Source organism: Canis lupus, chromosome 13 (genome assembly GCF_003254725.2).
Source record: "Canis lupus dingo isolate Sandy chromosome 13, ASM325472v2, whole genome shotgun sequence".
Lineage (NCBI taxonomy): Eukaryota > Metazoa > Chordata > Mammalia > Carnivora > Canidae > Canis > Canis lupus.
In genome coordinates this window covers 47,849,212-47,874,461 of record NC_064255.1, presented here as the reverse complement: position 1 = coordinate 47,874,461, position 25,250 = coordinate 47,849,212, and the positions used below count along the sequence as shown (strand labels likewise).

The following is a 25,250-nucleotide window of genomic DNA, read 5'->3' as shown; positions in this document are numbered from 1 at the left end:
ATCTCGTTTTGCTAAATATTGAAGTGGATTCTTTCAGCAAGATTCCATTTGATTGCTGTGGACAAAATATTTCTATATTTTGAAAGTTTTGCTATACATTGAAAGAAATACTCGTGGGCTTAATTTTCTTGAGATCTTTGACTTTCTTTAGGGATTTCTGTGTTGCTCTTTTGTGTTTTAGTGGGAATGGCACTGGACTAGGCTTTCAGTCTCACCAGTTTCTATTATTAGGTCAAATGCTTACTTAGTTATAAGGACTTGGATGAATCATTTACCCACCCCCCCTGCCCCATGAACTGCAGTTCTTTCCTCTGTGAAATAAGGTTAATATTCTTGTCCATTCCAGGGTTGAAAGTGAGCAACAGAGATAGTATAACTGAGTTTTGTAAAAAAAAAAAAAAAAAAAAAAAAAAGCCAAATAAATATAAGGTATTCTTTGTTGAATTACATTGAAGTTTCGCACTTTCCAAGAGAAACATGGCAAACTTCAAGGGTGTCACTAGCTGGAACTTTCGTGGGAGGGAAAGTTTCCCCTTGGGGGAAGCCGTGTCTAATTAGGAAAAACCCATAAAGGTGACAACCTTCATTTTGTGATGTGACAATCAACTAGAGTCACTAATAGGAATGTTCATAGAGGAGCAGTGACTTATCTCAACTGTCCTGACCTGTTTCATTTGACTTTACCTGGTGACCAATGGTATTGTCATCAACCTCTGTGTATTTGCAGCTTAGGAAATCAGTGGCTTACTGTTTACTAAGTTTAAACTATTTATCAGTTAACTGATGCTAAAACCATTTCAAAAGTTATAACTGAATGTTGTGTGATTTTTGTGTGTGTGTGTGTCTGCATAGAGCGCGTGGCGCCCATGATCACCGGAAACCTGGAGAATCAGACTACAAGTATTGGTGAAACCATTGAAGTTTCATGCACCACATCTGGGAATCCCCCTCCACAGATTACCTGGTTTAAAGATAACGAGACACTTGTGGAAGACTCAGGTGAATAGAATATGTCTATCTCTCATTGGTTGCAGAACTCTCCCGGAGACATGATCTAAATCCTACTTTATTTCTTGATTTGTTCTAGGTAGAAAAAAAAAAAAAAAGCAATATTAGTGCCCATGGTCTGGCTCATTTCATAGATTCAGAATTAAAGTATTCAGAACCTTGTTGAATTCTATGGAAATGGGCGGGGGGGTGGTGAGGAGTAAGCAATGTATCCTGTATCACTAGTATCTTTGGAATTAGATACTAGTCCAAGGAAAGACCACCATTTATGTTTTTAAATTTTGTCCTGAAAAACGCCACCAGGTTACATTACAAATAAAAACAATTGTTTTTCTTTTCTCTTAGGCATTATACTGAAAGATGGGAACCGGAACCTCACCATCCGTAGGGTGAGGAAGGAGGATGAAGGCCTCTACACCTGCCAGGCATGCAGTGTTCTTGGGTGTGCAAAAGTGGAGGCATTTTTCATAGTAGAAGGTCAGTGGAAATGCATGGACACATCAGGTGGTTTTAAAAAGTTAGCTTGTATATATACTCAGACACTTTGGGTGGGAGGATCATAGGTGATTTTTGATATTCCTTGTACTTTGTAAATTTTCTAATCTAAGTATGTATTATTTTAACCAGAAAACATAACCAATGGTATTTTCATTCTGCTTGCATCATATTTCCTATCCTTGCTATTCTCGCTTTGGAAAAATTCTTAGCCGGGCAGCTGGGTTATTGTCCTTTCCCTTATTTTTTTCTGCATTTGAATGGCTCGATTAACTTGTTGTGGAAGTGTTACCTCTATATATACTTGGAAAAACATTAGGATTAGTGCTTAATCATCAAAACTCAATGGTATCCAGATAATCACAAGGGTGCACTGTTTTCATTTGGACTACAGACAATTAAAATTTATTTGTGGACAATAAACCATTGCGTCCCCGAAAAGGAAGTTTTAGGGTGTCTAAATGTGAAAGGAAATTCCTATGTGTATGCAGGAGTGATGTGAAATCTGGCATTTTTCCCAAATGGGAAAGGTAATTTGTGACGGAATATTTCTCTTTGGGAGTGTACTCCTATTTAAAAAAAATAATCCATGGAGGTGGGGAATGAAACTGTATTACCTGGGTGAAGGAATGGTAAGCAAGGGAAAGAAAGAAGGATGGTGACAGAAGGAATAACTGATGAATTTTTATGAACTCTTCCTAACGTGTCTCTAAAAGTCAAGATTTTAGTTGCCTTCATCTGTCAAATTGGGTTACATCTCGATGACTTGTTTTCCAATTTGTAGGCTTATTACCATTTTGTGAATTGCACTTGCAAAAAAGATTTCAAGTGTGTGAAATTAACAGCAATTTCAAGTGACATGGTGCTTTTGTCACTTCCAGAGTGCTTCCTGTTTAGGGCCAGTCCTAACGGGGACTTCCAGGGGTCTCCTGTGCTCTGCCTCGTTTCCACTGGCTGTTTGCAGTTATCCATGACTGAAGTGGGAACATTGGCACAGAGCTTATATTTACTTAGCATCCCAAAAAGAATACTAAGAAAGAGAGAGGTAGATATTTAATTGTTCTGGTATGTTCCCAAATGTTAGTATGGGGATATTATTAACACACTAACTCATACAGACAATTTAATCTTTGAACTTTATACTATGCATAATGGACTTTTAAATCTCTGTCTATAAAAAGAAAATGATTTCAGTAGGACCACCAGAGAAACAGAATCGACTTCCAAGCCATAGTTGGTACTTGTCTCTCCATTGTTAACCCTTACGTGGCTAACTAGTTAATTCCTTGTCCTTCAGCCCTTTTGAAGCTGCCTTGGGCCACTTGAACAGCTTATTTGATTCACAACGCACTCAGCCAGTGGGAGGCCTTAGGTGATAATTGCTTCCTTATCACTTCTTTGCTAATCACTCCTAGTTGAAAGCCTCCTCCGGCATTTAATTTCTCCCACTCAGAGCTGTCCTCTGGAGCCCTGAGCATCTGCAGCTTTCCTTGCCGACCTCTACTTTACCTTTCATGGATGGTTTAAACTCAGTTTATCTCCAGGCCATTCGGGATGCCCTCATCTCGGCTTTCTCTTCTTTTCCTTACTCAGGTTCCTGCCACACAAGGGCGGGGTAGTGTGATGGGTAACTGCTGCTGGACGGACTTTGTTTAACTCTTGACCTTCCCCCAACATGCTGTGTGCCCTTAATGAGGGAGCTTAACCTCTCTGAGCTTGTTTCTCCATCTAAAAACTGAGAATTGTTGAGAAGATTATGTGGGATGACGTATTTAAAGTAATGAGCACCTAGGGCCTCCCACTGGCTGAGTGAGGTGTGAATCAAATAAGCTGTTCAAGTGGCCCAAGGCAGCTTCATGGTAACCAATCACTCTCTGACCACTTGTTTTCTTATATAATCCTTTCTCAAACTCTGTACAGATGAAAACAGACTGTGCAAAACCTGACATTTATTTTCCTTAGAAAGAGGCCACTCACTATAAATTATTCAAGAACTTCCTGTGAATTAGAAAAAATGCTGCTTTTTTTCCCCTATAGAATGTGATGTTTGCTTTCCTTCCAAGACTGCTCTTCCTCCAAATACCTCATGTTTTTCTTGTAAGACATCAACATTCCTATCCTTGATATCCTTAATTTCTACCCTTAAGAATCTTATCGTTGGAAATTTTCATGGGCAATGTTTTGCAAACTTTAAATTATCCATTAAGAATATTATAGACTCTCTCCAAGTTAGAGGCTTGTGACACTTCTTGTCTAGGATTTTTTCCAAGTTGGTAAACTTGAGATCTTGCTTTAGTGTTGAACTTTGTCCTTGTCTATCAAAAGGTATGAGTTTTCAACTGTTGATGCTCATTCAGTTGCATCTTTCCAGGTGCCCAGGAGAAGACGAACTTGGAAGTCATTATTCTAGTAGGCACGGCAGTGATTGCCATGTTCTTCTGGTTATTACTTGTCATCGTTCTACGGACCGTTAAGCGGGTAACAAAATCATTTCCCTTCCATCCCATGTACGTTGGTTTTCATGATTAATGAAAGCTGACTGGGGCTCTTTGAGTTGTTTCTTCCCATTGTTATTGGCTCAATGGGCACAATTTTATTTCAATACAATAACATTCTTTCCCACTTTCTTTTGGCTGGACCACTGGGCTTTAATTGATAGAAGCCACTAGAGGAGAAAAGGGCTTGGACTGTCTAGTGTAATTAAGATTTAAGTACTTCATTTTGAGCTCATTTGGGGGTTGAGAGAACACTGGATGTAGGATTATAATAGGACCTACTCTCAAACTCCATGAGTTTTATTTGAAAATGAGACATCAGGCATGGGGCTTCTATAAACAACAATAATAAGCACACAAAAAACAACAGCCAGACAACAGAGCGTATGTGACTGGAAGGAATAATGCTTTCCAGGCCAATGGAGGGGAACTGAAGACAGGCTACTTGTCCATCGTCATGGATCCAGATGAACTCCCCTTGGATGAGCACTGTGAACGCCTGCCTTATGATGCCAGCAAATGGGAGTTCCCCAGGGACCGGCTAAAACTAGGTGTGTTTTCAAGTGGTATTAATGTGATGTTGGGTTTGCTCGGGCATCTTTTCCTCCTTTAGGATGAAGACGAATCCAGTCTATTCACATGTTAGATTCAGGTTCAGAATATTCATTCCATCCCTTGAATTTGAATAATCATCCTTTTAGTCACTTAGAAGTAGGGTCCTTGTACAATTACCCAAAACAGGACATTTGGAGAATGAAGGGGGAGGTATTAAATAATGAAGCCAAGACAAGGGAGTTGAGCTGGAGTCCCCAAATTAAACTGGGATGTATGGTGACCCCATCTAGTCGGAATTTCTGCATGTCACTTTGGTGCTGTAATAGTCCAAGTCCGTTTTGTTTGCTGTCCTTGTTGACTGTAGGTAAGCCTCTTGGCCGTGGGGCCTTTGGCCAAGTGATTGAAGCAGATGCCTTTGGAATCGACAAGACAGCAACTTGCAAGACAGTGGCCGTCAAAATGTTAAAAGGTAAAAGCAAAATTACATGGTGACGTATTCCTCTATCTGCTTCATCTGGTTTGTAAACATGATGAAACGCTTGTATCCGCAGCTCTGTGGTTAGATGAGCCCACTAGCCAAGCGTGCAGACAGCTTTGGTGATACCTTTGTACGAATTGGGAAAAGGTTCCTCTTTTATAGCCTTGTGCCAGGGTGCATGGCCTGGCAAGCAAAGTTGAGGATGGGCTTCAGCTTCACCCACTTCCCCACTTTGCCCGGGAACCCTCAGGTAGGGCGTAGCTTATACAACTGTACTTAGTGGCCTGACTATAGGGGGAAAAATACCTTGGTTATGTAAAAATTGTTTCTTAATATATTATGGTGCATTGGTGAGATAATTATAGAACATGTAGAGACATGGAAAGAAATGTAATATAATAAGTAAAAATAGTAAGAGTGTAAAAACAGCATGTTTCCTAGAATTGGAATATGTGAAAGATTTTTCTCCTATAAAAGATAATGGTTGCACTAGGAAAGAAGGGCCACGGTGACATTTTAAAAATTATAAGCTTTGTAGGGACACCTGGGTGGCTCAGTGGTTGAGCGTCTGCCTTGGGCTTGGGTGTGATCCCGGGGTACTGGAATTGAGTCCTGCATCAGGCTCCCCGCAGGGAGCCTGCCTCTCCCTCTGCTGTGTCTCTGCCTCTCTTTGTGTGTGTCTCATGAATAAATAACATCTTTGAAAAAATTATAAGCTTTATAAACAATTGTTAATCCAAATAGTAATGGGATTCTGATCTTGTCATCTTTTTTTTAATTCTTTATTTTTTTATTTTTGGATCTTGTCATCTTAATTTGGGGAGGAGACGCATCTAAAGCTCTTGGTTCCATTTGTGATGTTGTCTCATTGACAGAGGCAGTGCCACTGACCCTTGGCCAGTAGGTCCTGTGCATTTCAAACCCACCTCTCCTTTTGCCTCTTCTCTCTTGTCGCTATGGGGGTATGCAGTTTTGAGGTGGCTCATCAGGGTCCGAGGTGTGGACGGTGTGTGTGAAGTAGAGGGAAGTGCACCGGTCTGTACAGGATCACACTTGCAGTTTTAGCCTCATCAGCCTCATGTGCCAACTGGCCTTGCCAGCTGGCCCTTGTTAGGTTTCCTGCTTGGCACTAATTGGCGGGAACTTCAGCATCGCCCCTAACACATAAGGATATTTAATACATGGTGTTGCTTCCTTACCAGGAAGCACTGAAATAATCAGGCCCCGAGCAGCATAGTCAACCTGATAGATGAAAATCCAATTTTGTAAGAGAAGAAACTCTGGGCATGATTCCATTTGCAGATGTATTCTCTGCTTTGCAAAAGTCTTCACAATGGATTCCTTTAAATATCAAACATTCTGGGTGCATTTAAAGTAAGAATTTGAATTAAAATTGGAAAATATAATTTATACTTGACTTTCAAGGCACCTCGTCTGTAAATTGGATTATGGTTGTATAATCCCTGGAGGGTAATTTGTACACATGCATGCAGTGGGAGCACCAATCCTCCTGAGCTCATGCCCACATTTATGATTTCCCTCTCTGCCATATATTTGTAGAAGGAGCAACACACAGTGAACACCGAGCCCTCATGTCTGAACTCAAGATCCTCATTCATATTGGCCACCATCTCAATGTGGTCAATCTCCTGGGTGCCTGTACCAAGCCGGGAGGTGAGTGTCTGTGGATGGTTCTGGTTGCCTGGTGATTTTGAATTATATTTTTCTGCTGGTATTTCAGGGAAACCATTCAACTCCCGTGGCCCTAATTTCCTTAACTTAGAATCCTGTGCCAGATTCCTAGATATAAATCTATTTCATGGAGATTTAACGGGCACTATAAATTGTTCTAGAACTTTCTGTGAATTAAAAAATGCCATTGTGCTATAGTACAGTTTGCTAGTTGTATAACAGGTGTTCAGATGAGAAAAATAAACTCAAAAAACTTGGAAGCAAAGACCTTAAGAGCAGTTCCCCCCACCCCGCAAAATGGGATCATCTTAGGCGATTGTGTGGAAAAGCAAGTGGGTGGACTTTCTTCTGAAATTTTGGTTAATCTTGTTGTGGAATTGCCTTTTGGTAAGAGAAAAGCTACACTATAAGGGCGCTGTGACCAGCTGATTTCGATGATCCTGTCCCCAGTGAAAGGTTGTAGTGTCCTTCAATGTATTAAACACTTGATGAGATATGTGAGTGAAAACATTTTCCTTTCTTGACATGCGGTGCTGTCTGCAGGGCCACTCATGGTGATTGTGGAATTTTGCAAGTTTGGAAACCTGTCAACTTACTTAAGGAGCAAGAGAAATGAATTTGTCCCCTACAAGGTATGTCATCTCTTAACTCAGCTCTGGCCACATTGTAAAATGAAGGAAAACACAAAGTGGTACAAACAAAGGGTTGCGGAAGGGGTGGTGGGTGGGGAGATGGGGTAACTAGATGATGAGCACTAAGGAAGGCACTTGATGGGATGAGCACTAGGTGTTATACTATATGTTGACAAATTGAATTTAAATTATTAGAAAAACCAACCAAAACCCCCCCCCCAAAACCAAAATGGTACAGGTTAATCTTTCTTTGTTAAAATGCTGTGATTACAGTAATTTTCTTTGGGTTATTATAATTTCCCTTCTTTTACCTTCTGGGGAACAGATCTTCTCATGGGGTTCGTTTGTATTATGCCCCAGATTTCGGCCCAAAGATTCCATATTCCTAAAATTGATGTCCTTCTGGTCTGCTTTGAAGAGATATAATTGTTTTCTAGAGATTTTTTCTGTATTCAAGGGGTGTGTGCATTTGCTTCTTTATAGACCAAAGGGGCCCGATTCCGTCAGGGGAAAGAATACGTTGGGGAAATCACTATGGATCCAAAGCGCCGCTTGGACAGCATCACCAGTAGTCAGAGTTCGGCCAGTTCTGGGTTTGTTGAAGAAAAATCCCTCAGTGATGTGGAGGAAGAGGAAGGTACCTGCTGCTACTTTCTCCACACTTTTGTAGAAAAGACAAGGTCATAGGGTGTTACGAGGAATTTTGTCATGGGAAAAGTTCAATACTCCCTAATATTTGGAAGAGACCAGAATTTCTAGACTGCCTCCATTCAGTCTTCCCAAAAGCAAAGTGTGGAAGCCCTGAATAAGCAACTGCCTAGGTTGTGGGGCCAAGTTCGGGGTGAGCCTGAGGTAATCCAGGAGGTCTAAGCAGTTGGCAACAATCAAATCAATGCTTTGGAACTATTGGGTCAGTTCCAATGCTTTGGAACTATTGGGAACAGCATTGTTCCTGAAGGACGAAGGAGGCTCTCTGGTGGTTGAATGGCCTCCCTATTGCCCTAAGCAGTTCAGCCCCACACTATCTAAGTCACCTGACCTCTTCGAGGCAGTGTAAGAGGTCACCTGCTATTTCTACCCTATTCCAACGGGCTTATCAAGCCTTTCCTGCAACCACACTTCCTCAGAGGAGTCTTGGTAAGCATATTTTCCTTTATCCAGTTATGCTTCCAGTGATATTTTAGTGCTCTCTGTGAGTAGAGCTGCATTCACAGCCTAACTTCCAGGACCCCTTCCAGCTCCAGGATACACTATCTATCTGCTTCCCTCAGAAGGAGCAGAGACAGCTCCATGGATATAGAGATGGGGCTTCCTGACATCTGGCTCCTCTTGAGGCATGAGCTTGGGAGAATCCAGTCATGAAATAGTGAAAGAAACCTGCTTCCCTTTCCCAAGACATGAGGCTACAGATAGAACTTAAATCTGGCTTCTTTCTCTCAGAAGCCAAGCAGGGCGTGCGAGGCTGGAGCTTGGTCTAGAGGAGTGGGGAGAGGCCATCCAGACCTCATGTAACTGGGCCCGCCCTCAGTGGGTCCCTCTCCGTCCCATCCTTCTCTCTCACAAAATGGTGGCCAGTGCATTGGAAACCCAAAAGATTGGGGTACTCAGGTGGAGTAGAAAGGGTGTTGGCCTGGAATTTGTCCTCCATTTCTTCATTTGGAAAATGAAAGAGTTTTATAAATTGTTCACTGAGAGCCCTCTAGCCCTGAGCATTAAAAAAAAAAAAATCATTGAGAAAATGGTTCTCCGTCTTTCTAATATTTACAAGGCTATTATTACAAGCACGTTTTCATTTACTCTGGTATTTGTCTCCAGGAGAGAGGCCATCTCTTATCTTATCGGAGCAAAGTTAAGAGATCATGTTGAAACACCCATTAATGTCTTAGTGTTTATTTGTACCAGTTGCACGGAAATAAATACCACTGATTTACGTAAAACCATCTTTCTCTCTATGTTCCTGTCACCTCTCATTCATATCCTTGAAGGGGAAAAAAAAAAAGCATCCTCGTAGGCCTGTTTTAAGGTGTTTACAGTACTTTCTTAGCTCGAAAGTGAGAGAAGTAAAACATATTTCTGGTATTTTTAGTTATCTGTTGTAGATTATAATTTGACCTTTGGCCTTTGTCCCAGGACAAAGCCTGGAGAGAAAAGATTCAATGACCCTGAATATTGTTGTTTTATTTTTAGAGTTCTTGATATGAAACTATTGTTTATCCCTCTGGGTACATGAAAAAAAACAACAGTTTAAAACAGCAAACTAGAAAAAGTCCTCTTTCACTCCCTGCCATCTCTGCCAAATTTACCTCCCTTTTTGCCTCCTGGATTTGTTGGTTCAATTTGACTAAGATGGAAAAAAACCAACATTTTTTCCTAAGGGGTATGATGAAAGCTAATCATACCGGGATTCAGCAAATTTACAGAGGACACGGGCATTTTCTCCCTGCTTCTGTTTCCAGAAGTTTCACTCCCAAGTGCTACAACGAAGATTACTCTAACTTAGAAACAAATACTTTCTGGTGGCAATACTGATCTCTGTCCTCCTACAATGTCCTGACAGTCTCCGAAGATCTGTACAAGAACTTCCTGACCTTGGAGCATCTCATCTGTTACAGCTTCCAGGTGGCCAAGGGCATGGAGTTTTTGGCATCACGGAAGGTAAGACGGATCCAGGGGAACCCAAGTAGCTCTTCAGATCCCAGATCTGGAAGTGAGGTGTCCAGGGCCAGCTACTGGTGTTTGTTTGGGACTGTAAGAGACTGGTCTCTACTGCTGGGACTATTCGAAGGGTTCTGTTGGAGAGGCCCCATTTCTGCTCATTTAAGGAGGTGTAAGGATTTCATGAAATTAATTTACACGATCATACTTATCAAACATCTACTAAGTGCTTGCAGTCTCCTAAGCACGAAGGACCCTGTGCGAACAAATGAGCAAAACTCTCCACCTTCCTGGGATGTACATCCTATTGGGTGGAGCAGGGGGTGCACAATATAAACAAGTCAGAGACATACTAGGTCGGATGGCAATAAGCACTGTGGGGAAAAATAAGCAGGAAAGGGTTAGAGAGTATACAGGAGTGGCATGTTTGTGTGTGCATATGCTTCTGTGGTTGCGTACACCAATTTTAAGGAGAATGGAGGAGGAAGGCTTGATAAGAATGTGATATCCGAGCAGTGACCTGGACGAGGTGAGGCACTGAGCCTTGCAGATATCTTGGCGTGAGAGAGTCTATTTTTAATTTATTTTACATTCATCACCATCCATCAAAAAGTATTTGTTAGTGGTATAATTAGAAATCAGGAAGGACGGGCTTCAGATGAGAGCGATTATAAAAGCTAAAATTAGAAAAGTAGGCCAAACAAAGACTGAGGTGGGGACGTGACAAGTTACAAATATTCCAGAGGCTGTAAACACCGCGGAGGGAGCGGGGTCGGTGTGAAGTCACCCCTCTGGGAAGGGTAGAGTGGATGGTTTTATATTAAACAAGAAAAATTCAAATTAAGTTTCAGGAAAGATGATCCGTCAGCAAAACGCATTTGCAGTACCCTCTTGGGGGGCGGGTGGGGAGGGCAGAAAGACTTAACGTTTTTGTTTTCCTAAATTAGAGTTGAAATCGCTAACCCATTTCTTTTGGGAAGCTTAAAGCACAGCTTTCAGAGCTTCAGGATCTCAGATGTTTCTGCCGGGGAGCTCTTTATCCCAAGGGGAAACGAGAGAGGGGTGGTCTTATGGGATTTTCCCATGGGGAAAGGCCCTTGGCCCTTCTTGGAGAGTCTGGTTTTATTTTATTATTATTTTTTAGAGGCCAGAGCCTGCTGTTTAGTCAGGGTGTCTCTTGACTGCAAAGGGAATGGGGTGGGGACCCGTTAATTTCCCTCGTATCTACCACCTGGTTTCTTGAATAGCACCCGGTTGTTGGGCTAACCCAAGAAGCCCTTTGGCCGGCAGAAAGGTAGGGGGGATGTCTGGTTTTGGAATCTCCTGTGTTGCTCAGTCATGCTTGACAGTGTGCTTTTGAATATGCCTCTTTCAAAGGGAGGTGCTACACAGAGGCAAGGGGTGGGGTGGTCAGCAATGCCTCCTCTGGTCACTCCTGCCTGGTTTCAGAATTCTCTGAGCCTTTCGTTCATTTATACGTGCTCCCGGAGAAAATGCCCTTACAGTTCTACCAGGTGGAGCTAAAGCTGCTCAGTAGGTAGGAAGTTGGATGAGGATGGAAGATACCAAGAAGAGAGAAACTGAGGACCAGAAAAGAGTGGAGAGAAAGCCAGGGGAATTCGGTTCTCCTTTGTAGTGCATTAGACAACCAACTGGGCCAGCGAGAAATCTCTGTCATAGACCCTTAGGATAACCCAACACTTTGAAAACAGGATGAGCACCACGGGGGATGGTTTCTCAGAGCTGGTCAGTTTCGGTCCCATATGGAACTGGGAAACCAACAAAGGGCACCAAACCCAAAAGCACCCCTTGTTCCTGGTTTCTGTGCGTTCATTAGAAATAACCACCATTCTGGGGCCTCCCTGAATAGCAGGTTTTAACCATATATGGTGCCAGGCAAAAGGGATGTGTGGATGTGACCAGAAACACGTTCCTAATTGTGTCTAAGAGAAGTCTATTTATGACTCCATCACCATACTCTAACTTAATCATTTAACTCCCAAGTCTGGGGCCTTTTTATGGAATAAGCAGATGTGTGTCTCAACAAAAGTCAGATTTTTTTAAAAATTTTTTTCTTGAAGTGTTGATGAAAGATATTAGCCCAGCACATGTTAATCAGTTGGTTTTTCTGATGGGCTTTTTTAAAGCCTGAGGTCACAACAGATGCAGAAATCATCAGCTATGCCGAGGGCCCGAACGCACACATGATTCTTTTTTGCAGTGTATCCACAGGGACCTGGCGGCACGAAACATCCTCTTGTCGGAGAAGAACGTGGTTAAGATCTGTGACTTTGGCTTGGCCCGGGATATTTATAAAGACCCAGATTATGTCAGAAAAGGAGACGTAAGTTTCTAAGATGAACCCTGTTAAGTTGCAGAATCCAAATTCCTCTTTGCAAGCTTCAGGACCTACATTGAGAACAAAAGGAAGTTTCTTCTTCAGAGGCGTGCTAAGTTGGGTTCTGATTCCTTGTCTTGTACCCTCTTAGGCTCGCCTCCCTTTGAAATGGATGGCTCCAGAGACGATTTTTGACAGAGTGTACACAATTCAGAGTGATGTGTGGTCTTTTGGTGTCTTGCTCTGGGAAATATTTTCCTTAGGTAAGTCACTTGGTTTTGTCCCTCCATCCATACTCCAAACAGAGTGACATAAGTCAGTGGACCCAGTGCGCCTTTTCCTCTCCCGTGTTCCACCTTTCTGTGGTGAAAGTTACTTGGAAGCTTTGGATTTTTTTTTTTTTTTAATGATCATGTTCAAGAATGAGAGTTTCCAAGATGAAAGAATCAAATCAGATAATGTCCCATTCCTGTTTGATTCTAGGTGCTTCTCCGTATCCTGGAGTAAAGATTGATGAAGAATTTTGTAGGCGATTGAAAGAAGGCACCAGAATGAGGGCCCCTGATTATACCACACCAGAAATGTAAGGCTTTAAAAATATCTTTCTATCCTTTCTTTGCTCATAAAAGTTCTCCCTGCCCAGAAGATGTTTCATGATACAGACCTCTTTTATGGCCCGGTCTGTGTGCTACGACTCCCTGGAAGTCTTCCTTGATAATCCCAAGCAGAGAATCATCTCTTCTTGAAACAACAGCACTTTATCTATACCAAGCAGATAGTTTTTATTAGGTGTTGATTTCTAACATTTTCTCTACATACTTGATGCTCCAAAGTATAGGGCCCGGTGTTTTATATGGCGTTGTATTACTATTTAGCATCTGGGCTCGTGGTGAACTTCTCATAAATGTTTACTCACTCAAGTGCCTATTTTCAGCATCAGCTGAGGAAGGAGGAGGCAGTTAATGACATTAGTGTTTTGCTTCTCTAGGTACCAGACCATGCTTGACTGCTGGCATGGGGAACCCAATCAGAGACCCACGTTTTCCGAGTTGGTGGAACATTTGGGAAATCTGCTACAGGCTAATGCTCAGCAGGTTTGTGATCTCCATCCAAGACCCGTCCACAAGGGCTTCTTCCTCTCTAGGCCTTCCCATGGCCACCATATTCTTGTAGATCTAAGCAATAATGCTTTTTTAAAACTATCTGCCTACGCTTCTAGAGAGATGAGATCCTAATCCATAACCTAAGGGCAGATCACTCTTTCCTCCTGATGTATCTTTTTGTTGTCTTCAGATGCTCTTCTAAAGTAAAACAAGCAAACAAATAAAAATTTAGTCGATCCACAGACTATCAACAATGGATGGAATTCTTAATACACCGTCTGGGCAAAACCACATCTGAACCCTGCAAAATGGATGGCTTTTTCCTCAGTGAAATCCCAGGCCCCCATAACTTTCACTGGAGGATTTTAGAATTATAACCTTTACCATTAGAAAGTTATTTAATCTCCAGTCAATGGCCTCTTACTACCATGAATGGAAGCCAATTTCCTCCTGCTTTTCTTTTGAACAGGTGGGGGACAATGGGTCAAATCTGTTTTTATCAGTAAACCTTTCAAACGCTTAAGGGTATCAAATTGCCCTTTCTTTCTTTCTCTTGATGAAATAATGTTAAATTGTGCAACCTTTTCTCAGAAGACCCATTTTCCTGCGCATTTATTGCTTTTCTCTAGACTGTCATCAGATTTTCCATTGCCTTGAAATGTAGTGGCTAAAATTGGATGATATGCCCTTTGAAAGACTGGCTCATGTAGGTAGGGCTTTGTGAAGAAATTATCTCTCAGCTCTCCGCGCTCTGTTGCTACGTCTCTGGCCACAGCCTGCTTTGTTCTCTGTGGCCCCCTTACTCCTCTTGTTTTTATATTAACTCTTTCAACATACTTCCATATACGCACCCCTTTCAAGTGCCCTTTTGTTTTGGACGACCCATTTTTTAATGTCCGAACGTTCTACATAGCTTTGAAAGCCACATACCTCATAACCAAGAAGCCCCCCTGGCCTTTGTTTTTTCATGAAAAGCCTCTTGCGGGGCTGGAGCCATAACAATAAGCACTCCGTGTTTGTTGTTTCAGGATGGCAAAGACTACATTGTTCTCCCCATATCAGAGACTTTGAGCATGGAAGAGGATTCTGGACTCTCTCTGCCTACCTCACCTGTTTCCTGTATGGAGGAAGAGGAAGTGTGTGACCCCAAATTCCATTATGACAACACAGCAGGAATCAGGTACTGTATATGGTCAACATCCCCAGGGGGACGGGGCACTTCAAGGTCATTTGGGAAAGGGCTGGAAGGAAGGCTGCCATCTCACTTCCACATTTAACCTTAGCCCTGAGGCTGCTATCACAGGAAGTGCTCCTTGAGGAGGGCCAGGGTAGGTGAGTTTTCTTTCCATCTGTGGTCCACATTGCTGCCATAGCCCTTCCTTTAGAATCCCAAGCCCTGCAGCTGCAAATAGCTGGGATGCCATAGTTCGTTAATCTCCAGAAAAAGAGACCAATTTTATATAGACATCTGTATTTAAATTATCCCCATGTACTCTTTTATTAATGTGAATTAAGTGGCTTAGGAAAGATTCAGGAAGGAAGAGTTTTATGCATATATGAAAACACACTTACGCCTCGCTGGCTAGGATGCAGTATGCCATGGAGATGTGTCCCGAATTGGACTGGACAGCACATCTTCGGCAGCCCCTCCCCAGTCTGATGTTCAGCATTTTATTTGCATAATGGGACTTCTGGACTTATTTAAAACACATGCACTGCTGTCCTCTCCTGGTTTGTAAAGGGGGTCTGAAGGCAGCTTTCTTTTTTCTCTCTCCCAGCACCTGTGTCTGAGGATAGAGCTGATACGGTTTCTACAATATGATATTAAAATTGCCTTTTACTAAGCCTGGGGCTTCTTTGCTTTGTTTCTTTTCCCACTTTTTGGGGGTGTTTTCCTCCTGTAACTAGAGCCCCGGAGCAGCAGGGTCCAGCCTGCCCACTTGACTGTGCCGTGGCTGCAGGGAAGGGTATGGAGCTCTAGGTTAGCCAGACTGCCAGGTGGCGGGCCAGGGGGCCCCCTGGACGTTTCCATAGAGTGGCAGGAACACTGCTGGAGTGGGTGGAAGCCAACAAGTAAACTGCCCATTACATTTATGCCAAGTGCTTTGAGTGTTTCTCAAAGAACTTTTCCTTCTGTTATCAGATTTTGCCTACACGATAACTCTCAGTGTTAGGCAAGGTAGGAAAACTATTATCTTTCTTGATGTAGATGGTGGACGTGAGGCTCAGAGCTGTCACTTGGCAAAAATAAACAATTGTGGTTAAAGATCCAGGTTTCAGTGTCCAACAGAACTGGTTGGATTACTAAGTCTGTCTCTTAGTGACCTGGACATCTTCACTGGGACCCAGGTGAAGATGCTGGTGTTTCAAAATGATTATTTTGAGAATTGCATGGTATAATGTATTTCTCATGTGCCCGGCACCTAGACAGCACCCCATACAGGATAGCTATTATGCAAGCTGCTTAAAATCACATCCCTATGACGAATCTGGTTCCTCCCATACCTCTCTCAGTCCTGTTTACTGCCACACCAAGGAGGGGCCCTCAGACAGAGACGTCAATGAACTGAAAGCCCAGTTAGTTCCACTCTCATGTTAAAAACCAGTAGTTCCACTCTCATGTTAAAAACCAGTAGTTCCACTCTCATGTTAAAAACCCCCTACTTCAAGCTCGGCTGGCCTTCTGGTTGGTAATTATTCCTGCAGCACCACTGCCTTCTTTATCAGCAAGCCATTGGATCGCGAACTCTATGCCTTGGGTTTTTTGTGACCAGGTGGAGGGAGGGCCCGAGTGGCAGTCTCTTGGCTCGCTTGGACGTTTTGCATATGGTGCCGAGAGTCGATGAAGTCATGTTTGTGTAATGGAAGTGCCAAGTGCAATGTTGGATCTGAATCAGGGCTGCTAACATTTATCCCCAGAAGCATGGACAAATGTGACACCACACTCTGAACATAGGCCTGGCTCCTATTTTCTGGCTACGATTTTCGTATTGGTCTTTCCAGTCCTGTTTCTCTTTTATCCAGCCATAATTTGAAAAATAAAATGGAAATTGGAATCTTTTGTCTTCACCCCCCCCCCACTGGCTTAACCCCCTGCCACCCTTTTTCCTTTTATAAAAACAAGACTCCAGCCATCACATTTTAATTATCTGGGTTAAAGGAAATGCAGAATTGAGGCATCTGCACATGGCACACCTCATTTGGAGGCTCTCTTTTGGAGGCTCTCTGCTTCCCTGGGGAGACCAGAGATGAGGCTGAGGTGCTTCTCAGCAGACTCATTCTGTTCTTTCCCCATCTCCAGTCAGGTAGAAAAGCTGATGAGTCTTTCTCATTTGCTTCCTCTTTATAGTTTTTAATCTCATTGCGTCATAAATAGAGCTGGACGGAGACATCACAGTGGGCATCAACCTCATGATTTGTTGCCCCTTTAAATTATTTAAAAGTATTTGTTCAACATTTATTTAGAGAAGAGGTCAAGAGATGTGGGGGGGAAAGGTGAACGGGACAGATCGCTAGTGTCTAGACTCAGCTTTGTCTCTAATTTCCCCTGTGGATTAGCTCTGGCCCCAAGTTTGCATGCTTTCTGCAAGAAAACACGTATTAATTGGACTCATCTTTCTTTGAGGGCAGTTTGGGGACCATCTGTGGTGACTCCATCATTTCCCCCCGGGGAGTTTCACCTCCCACTCCAAGCAGCTTATCAAAGATTTCTTTTCTCTCCCAGAGAAAGGTTTTGGCACACACCATTTTTCTTCATTTTGGTTAATTGCTGGTGATGATTAAGTGCTCCTTGTGGATGGATGTCTGGGACAGCCCCCTGGCTAGATGTTCCTGAATTTGGCTGTGATAGGACTGCTGGAAGTGAAACTGTCCATTCTCCTCCTTCTGTCTTCTCCCCCGTGCTGGTCCCACCGCACAGTCAGTGCCTGCGTGGGAGAGAACAGTGCTGTACACACAGTAGGTGCTTAATAAGGACTTGAACCATCATGTCCATTGTTCTCTTCTACTTTTCCCTTTCTGATATTTCCCAAGGGAGTCACTGTGGAGTAGGGCAGGAAAACAATGGCCTTTACCATCTGAAGGCCAATTTCGAATCCCAGTCCTAGGCATTTCTGTCCTAAGTCGGAGCTTCCTCAACTCTTTTCTCCAAGGCAGCCACATTATTGCCCAGGTTCAGCCCCTCTGGTTGATTCTATCTGCTGTATATCTCTGGAATCTGTCTACTTCTCCAAACCCTGTGGGCATCACCTCTCTTGGGCAGGGTGCCCTTCTTTCTCCTAGAGACATGAAAAAGAGCCCCCCTGAGTGGTCTCACTGCCAATTTCACCTTCCTCTACCCCGAGCCATCTCTCTAAAGGGCACATCCGACTTTGCCAGTGTCATGCTTCGGGTTCTTCACTGGCTTCTCATGACCCAAAGAGTCTAGTTATGTGATTTGGGGCAAGTTCCTTAACCTTTCTATGTCTCGGTTTCCTCTTCTGAAGTTGAGATAGTAATACCCACCCCTACGGATACCATTTCTGAAGATGCTATGAAGCAATGGTTGAGGAGCATTTAGCACAGTGCCTGGCACGTCGTAGATTCTCAGTAAAGGATTCCTGAGTGATTGAATCAATGAATGATTAACTGTGGTACCAATAGGTTTTAGCGACAGCCACTTTTAGGGACTGCACTCAGGAGAAGTGGGCTTTTCTCTGTCTCTTTATATATTGGGTCTTCTTTCTTGTGGAGTTTCTTGAGTGAGGATGTCACTGGGGAACATCATTTTCTCCTCTCTGTAAAGGGGAGGAATCAGCCTCCTGGGTCAGGGCAGGGAGACTCAATTTCTATTCTCCTCCTTTGGCTCCAGTGTGTCCTCACCCCACTTGGTCACAGAAAACACAGGAACATGTAACATGCCCAAAAGCCTGCCTGTGGAGAAATATGCTGAAATACACATGGAGAGTGAATTTGCTGTCCCTTGTGAAAAGGACTTCCCTTCTTGCCACTTGGGCTGTTGGTGCTTTTTACATAATCAAACTCATCCAAAGCTGGCACCCCCAGGAAACAGATGATATGTTGTCTAACAAGTCCTATTCTTTGAACTCCTGAAGGACATGGGTACCTTCAAGGGAGGAAAACAAGCTTTAGCTGATAGAGCGTCATTCTTTCTAAGAACCCTTGCCACCCACATCATTCATCCTCCAGATACCTCTGTGAGTGAGGGAGAGAAAGCTATTGCCAACACATTTTAAAGACGAGGCAACAGAGGCATGGAAATATTCATGACTTTCCCAAGTTTGTGTAGTCAGTGATGGACTTTGAAATAGAACATCTCATGACTCTTGAACCACTGCCTTTTCCCAAGACCAGCAGTTCTGTGGGCAGAAAATAGGAGATTGTGAGACTCAGCTCCCCCTATACACGCACACACACACTAAGCCTCTATTACATGCAGAAGGAGGAGGTTGTCTCCAGATCCTGCTGGGTTCAGTGTCTTTTACAGAACCCAGGTGAGATCCAGTGAGATCTGCAGGTGTTTCCTCTGGCCATCTTTCACTGAATGGTTGCTCTGCGGGCATTCTCTAGAAAAACTTTCCTGGAGGTGGCCAGGAAGATGTGTAACACTGTAATATGTCGAGAGCCCAGTGGAGGATTCTCAGGCAATCAGGAAACCAGGCAGAAGGCAGCTGATTACTTAGTTTGCTGATGTTGTCTGTAGTCCAGCCCCGGCCCTCAGAAGTAGGATTCAAAGGAACAGGAGCTCATCGAGGTCCCTCACTTAGATTATACTTTTAAATAGGCCCTCACAGGAAATGAAGCCTCCACTGTGTGCTAGCAGAGAAAGATTTTTGTTTTGTTTTTTTCTTTTTCCAAAGGATGTTTTGAAGGTTGCTATTAAACTTGTGGTTGAAAGATAATGAACTCAGGTATCACTTTTGGTCTCTGCAGCCAAATATACCACCACCCAAATATAAATATTGGTTCTTTTGCAGCCAGTATCTGCAGAACAGTAAGCGAAAGAGCCGGCCCGTGAGTGTAAAAACATTTGAAGATATCCCATTGGAAGAACCAGAAGTAAAAGTAATCCCAGATGTAAGTACATCTTTTAAAAATAGTCTTTAAAATAACACAAAGGATGAAATATTAGCTAGATAAATATTAGCCTAAGCATTAGAGTCTTGGAGCCTCATTACAAAGGTATGTGTCATGGGGTCATTATGGAGATGGAACTGATCAGTAGCCCCCCGCCCCCCTCCCATTGGTTTTTCCATAAGGACAGCCTCTGGTCCAATGTTCTAGATGGTCTAGCTTCATGCCCAGTTCCACTCAAGTGTAAATGGTATCGTTGTGAAAAGAAGGATGGCAAAAGGTCTCCTCAGCTGCTTCTTCCTAAATTCTTCTTCTCTTCTAGGGCTGGGTTTACTACTAGGAAGCAGTTGTTTCTCCCTGTAGCTGGCACAGTTTCTGGCTACGATATCTTTGCCTCCCTCTGTGGAACACTGGGAGCATACTGTCTGATAGATGGGTTAAGAAATCATTTTAATTAAGTAGTTGGTCAGTGTGCACACTCAATCAACCATGCCATCTCCTTGTCTCTTAAAAAGGACAACCAGACGGACAGTGGTATGGTCCTTGCCTCAGAAGAGCTGAAAACCCTGGAAGACAGAACCAAATTAGCTCCATCTTTTAGGTAAGGCTCAGCCAAATAGAAAAGACAAATGTCGATAGGAATTTTCAGAAGGAACTTAGAACTTTCAATGTCGATGCGGTTTTCCCTTTTTGTGTCTTTGTTGGTTAGGCAAATTTGCATCAACTGAACTGATAAAGAACTAAAACTAATCAAACAAATTATGTGGCACATCTGAAAAAGAATCTGAAATTAATTAGGGGCTTTGGTCAGTTCTTATGAGCATTTATGAATACCAGGGAATTTTTATGTTTGTATGGTCAGTGGTTTGTATGGCACTGGCTGGATAACAAAGGTCATTGGATATAATCCCTCGAATTGAAGTGATTAAAATCTTTGTGGACTCTGAAGAGTTTTCAAACCTGTACCTAAATGAGCACATCTGTCTTTAGAAGTCTGATGCGTAAATAAGCCCACATCTATTTATTTGAGGTACTTCAACGTTATTGGCTGAATTATGTGGCTTATTATTATTATTGGCTTCCTTGTGGGAAAAATATTAAATTTGGTTGTGAATATGATTTCCTCCAGGTGGTTCTGTAGGAATCTTGTTTTGAATAGATATATTTGCTTTTAACCTAACAAATAAATGAAAATCTCTATAAAAATAGCAAGATGAAGAGCAGTTATTTATTTGCTAGGGAGCTCACTCTAGGTGAGAATTGAGAAGACTTTGATGTGCTTGTAACCAAACTATTATGTAAAGTGGGAACACCCATGGGTTGTTGAGGGATGTTCATGTAAAGAAAAAAGAATCAAAATGAGCCATTAAAACAAACACTTTTACCATTTGCTTTAGACCTAAAGTGAGAAATGGGTAGAGCCTATCATAGGTTTCATTCATTGATTTAAAAATATATTTATTCAGCAGTGACTATGTGCCAGGTACCATGCCATTGTTTGAGATACTAAACTCGTTTTATTGAGGCTGGAGTGAAAGAAAAATCATGTTTCTAGTCATTTGAAATGACTTTTAAACTGTATATGGACATAGAGTTAATGAAATCCTTTTGTAGTTTTTAACACGAATAACTTGATAAAACACATGTTAAGGGGAAAACCTCACACCTCAGACTGGCTTGAGAAACTGTAAATCCTAAAGTTTTAGGTCGGCACAGCCTACACTTTTGGGCTGTGACATAATTATGGTCTGTCATGATTCCACACCGTTGAAAACATTCTCTAGTCGCTGCTGAGTGATCCAGGCCCTCGGTCCTTCCAAAGAATGTGGCTTTGATGAGCAAAAAGCAGTTTTTGACAGTCAGGCTTGATTGCACACACGCTTCAACATATTCAAGTTTAAAATTGCTCAAGAACTTTATTAACACTGCACACATGCCGTGTAATCCCCAGTGGACACAGTGAGGCAAGCAGCCTCGGACTCAGAACATCCCAATTTCCTTTCACATCGTCCAAGAGTCCCCTTGGCTCCTATCACTGTATACAAACCTGTCAATCTTCCACGCCATAAAAATGCTCCATCCGTCGGAGCCTTTGCGTAACTCCAGAGAACTGCCTTTCATCTCATCACAGGCTTGAAAGACTTGGACCTGAATGAGAGGACTTATCTGCAACTGCGAGCTCATGCTAGTACCTGAAAATAGACATGGTCTGAGCAAACCTGATACGTTGATTAACAAGTGGGAGAGATAGGGGCTGGTGTCTCTGGGGAGATTACAGCCCACATGGGGTCAGGAATGGGTTTAGGGTAAGAGGGGAAGACTTGCCTTCCCTCCACCAACTCATCTGGTTGTCCTTTCTTCTGCAGTGGACTGATGCCCAGCAAGAGCAAGGAGTCTGTGGCATCCGAAGGCTCTAACCAAACGAGTGGCTACCAGTCCGGCTATCACTCCGATGACACGGATACCACTGTGTACTCCAGCGAGGAGGCCGAACTTTTAAAGCTGATGGAGATTGGACCACAAGCTGGCAGTGCAGCCCAGATTCTCCAGCCTGACTCTGGGCCCACATTGAGCTCTCCTCCTGTTTAAAAGGAGGCTCCCACGTCCCCCACTCCTGGAAATCACATGAGAGGTGCTGCTCAGATTTTCAAGTGTCGTTCTTTCCATCACTAGGAAGTAGCCACATTTGATTTTCATTTCAAAAAAAAAAAAAAAAAAAGGGACCTCAGACTGCAGGGAGCCAGTCCCCTAGGCATTTCCTGAGAAGATGTTTGTGACTCAAGAATGTGTTTGTGCTTTCTACCAGTGTTGGCCTTCTGTGTATGCATTTAAAAGCGTGTCTGATGCCCCTGACTGTGGGTCTCCCCGTGGGTTATAACAAAAGGAGTTCAAGAAATGGCTGCATCTGTCCATGAAGTGGCAACACCTGGGGAGTTGACACCTCTCTGTAAAACCAGAAGATAAACTGGGCAATGCAAGTGCTTTAGGTGTTGAAAATGGGAAAGACCTTTAGGGCCGAGTCCACCCAAGACCCTTTGTTTGAGATATGGGTCCTGAGCCAAGTCTTACGTGTGGGGTTTGGATTGACAGAAAGGAAGACGTTGGCTTGCTCTGAGAGCACGCTGGAGCCTGCGGATGCATTGTGTTGGCCGTTGTGGAGGTGGGCATGGGGTCTGTGAGGAAATGTAAAGGGCTTCAGATGAGGTTACTGGTTTTAGAAGGTTGCGTGCTCTTCCCGGTTGGGCTAAATGAGAGCTCCTTGGGCTGTTTCCGACTCCTAATGAGAGTGCCTTCCGGACTCTTACGCGTCTCCTGGCCAAGCCCCAGGAAGGAAATGATGCAGCTCTGGCTCCTTGTCTCCCAGGCCGATCCTTTATTCAGAGCACCATAAAGAAAGGACATTCAGACGGAGGCTCCCTGTCGTGTTGAAGAGTTCTGATTGTATAAACCAGCTTCTGGTGTCTTCTGGGTGAATACCCACATATCTGTCCTGATGTGATATATGTCTGAGCCTGAATGCAGTAGGTTCCGTATCAAGCTGTGGTGTCAAAGCTTCAGGAAGGATTTTACTCTTTGGTTCCTTCTCCCTTCCCTGAACCTTCCCCCTCTCTTCACCCCAATCCGTCAGTATCTTAGTAATTTGGCCTCTACACTCTAGTAAAAGCTGATTTGGTTTGTTCACTCTCTGAAGGACTGTTAGCCAGATTTCAAAATTATTTTATAGCCAAAGTTTTAACAACATCTATTCTATTATTTAGACTTTTAACACGTAAAGCTATTTCTACTGGTTTCTGCCCTTGTTCTTTCCTTTTTAAAAAAGAAAATGTATTTTCCATTTGGTACCATAGTGTGAGATGCTGGGAACCATGACTGTAAAACATGCTATGGCACATATATTTATAGTCTGTTTATGTAGAAACAAATGTAATATATTAAAACCTTATATTATATATGATGAACTTTGTACTATTCACATTTTATATCAGTATTATGTAGCATAACAAAGGCCGTAATGCTTTCAGCAGTTGATGCCATTTTATTAAAAAAAAATGGAAAAACTTAAATGAGTCCCTTTGCAAGGCTGCATTTCTGTTCTTATCATTTCTCTCACTTCTAAAGTGGAGGAGGGGAAATCAGACACAACTACCACGTGGCTTTTCATTTTGAATTGTTTCCTTATTCTTCCTATAAAATATATTTTCGCAGTTTATACTTTTTTAAACCAATAAATGCATGCTTAGTAAAAAAAAAATACGACTATTTTGAGGGAAAGTACTTCTGACTTGAGGTGTAGCTGCTTCTCCCTTTCCTCTTTTTTTTGCACCAATAATTCACTCACATGTGGACTCTCATTATATTCTGAGCACCTTTGAGATTCTGAAAACAGGGACTGAGAGATAGAAGTACTCCCACAGTATCTGTGGCCCTCCAGTCAATCCTGTGGCTGTGACTATTGCCAACCCTTAAAATCAGAGGGCGAGAGATTCCCGAGACAGATGGAACATACTTGTGGTTTTCAATGATGACTCTATACTCAAGAGTGTCAGAACATCAGACGCAACATTACCATTTCCAGTGATTCAGTGATCACTAAAGATCACTGGCACCCAGGAGTGGCCCTACTCTTCGTGGTATTTTTTTTATACAAGTGTTGCAATATTTATATAGTCAAGTATACCTATCGTTTATTAAAAGATTTCATTTATTTATTTATTTTAGAGCCCATGAGCAGGGAGAGGGGCAGAGGGAGAGGGAGAAAATTTCAAGCAGGTTGCTGCTGAGTGTGAAGCCCCAAATGGGGTTTGATCCCATGACACCAAGATCATGACTTGAGCCGAAATCAAGAGTTGGATGCTCAACTGACTAAGCCTCTCAAACATACTTGTCATTTTTTTATGACTTCTGGGTTTCTAAATCTTAGTGGAGAAAGTTTTCTCAGTTCTAAAATAAATTCGAAATGTTCTTATTATGCTTAAATCTATTTGGCATTTATTTTTGTATATGGAGTGAGGTAGGAATCTGGCGTTGTTTTCTTCAAGTAGTTGTCGATCACAGCGAGTAGTCTTAATTAAATACACCTCTTTCCCTCCATGGTTGGAGGAATAACGCATTGCACCATTTTCCATCCCTATCATCTCATTGAGACATTCTGTACAGTATTATGATGGAGGAGAGAGTGGCCCTGGGCGTGCGCGATTCCTGGGGCAGCGCTTACAGATGTGGGCTGCTGGCCAGGATTCTTGGGTTAGGGGCTCTGATAGACATTGTTATAACATTGTTATAACCATTGGTCAGGCCTGACCTCCTCTATTCCTGTTATGACAGTGTCATCCAGTAAATGAATGGAAGAAGAGTCTAGGTGGTTCAAGATAGAGACGCCTTCATAGGAAAACAGAATTTCCTCATTTTAGGAAAAAAGAGATTTTGTTTCTCATAAGCGGCCCCTGGCACTGTCTCCAATGCTGGGAATTTGGATTCAGCTGAAACTTCACACTTTATAAAGAAATACTTTCAGCACCTCAGGCAGAATGATTAGGGGGTGAGGTTTGGCTCTCTCCTTCCTCTCTCTTCTGTCGTCCATGCTCCTTGTTCTTAGCTCCTTTTCTCTCCTCATTTGCCCTTGTGTTGAAGAGAACTTTGTGGCTTTTGAAAGTGCTTCCTGCATGGTCTTATTTTCAGAGCTTTAATTGGAGGCATTTGGTGTGTTTGAGGTGAGGCCACCCCCTC

The 25,250-nt window shown here is 42.8% G+C and overlaps 1 protein-coding gene across 1 annotated transcript in view; it reads left to right on the top strand.

Annotated features, from left to right (window-relative positions):
- Positions 1-23,587, top strand: part of KDR (kinase insert domain receptor) — a 43,218-nt gene extending 19,631 nt beyond the window's left edge. The window contains 17 exon segments of the mRNA XM_025435574.3: positions 853-999; positions 1,354-1,485; positions 3,875-3,981; positions 4,414-4,549; positions 4,918-5,022; positions 6,592-6,705; positions 7,267-7,355; positions 7,839-7,992; positions 9,913-10,010; positions 12,232-12,354; positions 12,500-12,611; positions 12,832-12,931; positions 13,337-13,442; positions 14,480-14,631; positions 19,427-19,526; positions 20,039-20,124; positions 21,890-23,587. Coding sequence (XP_025291359.3) covers positions 853-999; positions 1,354-1,485; positions 3,875-3,981; positions 4,414-4,549; positions 4,918-5,022; positions 6,592-6,705; positions 7,267-7,355; positions 7,839-7,992; positions 9,913-10,010; positions 12,232-12,354; positions 12,500-12,611; positions 12,832-12,931; positions 13,337-13,442; positions 14,480-14,631; positions 19,427-19,526; positions 20,039-20,124; positions 21,890-22,112 — 2,084 coding nt within the window. The 3' untranslated portion in view covers positions 22,113-23,587.
- The last annotated feature ends 1,663 nt before the right edge of the window (positions 23,588-25,250 follow it).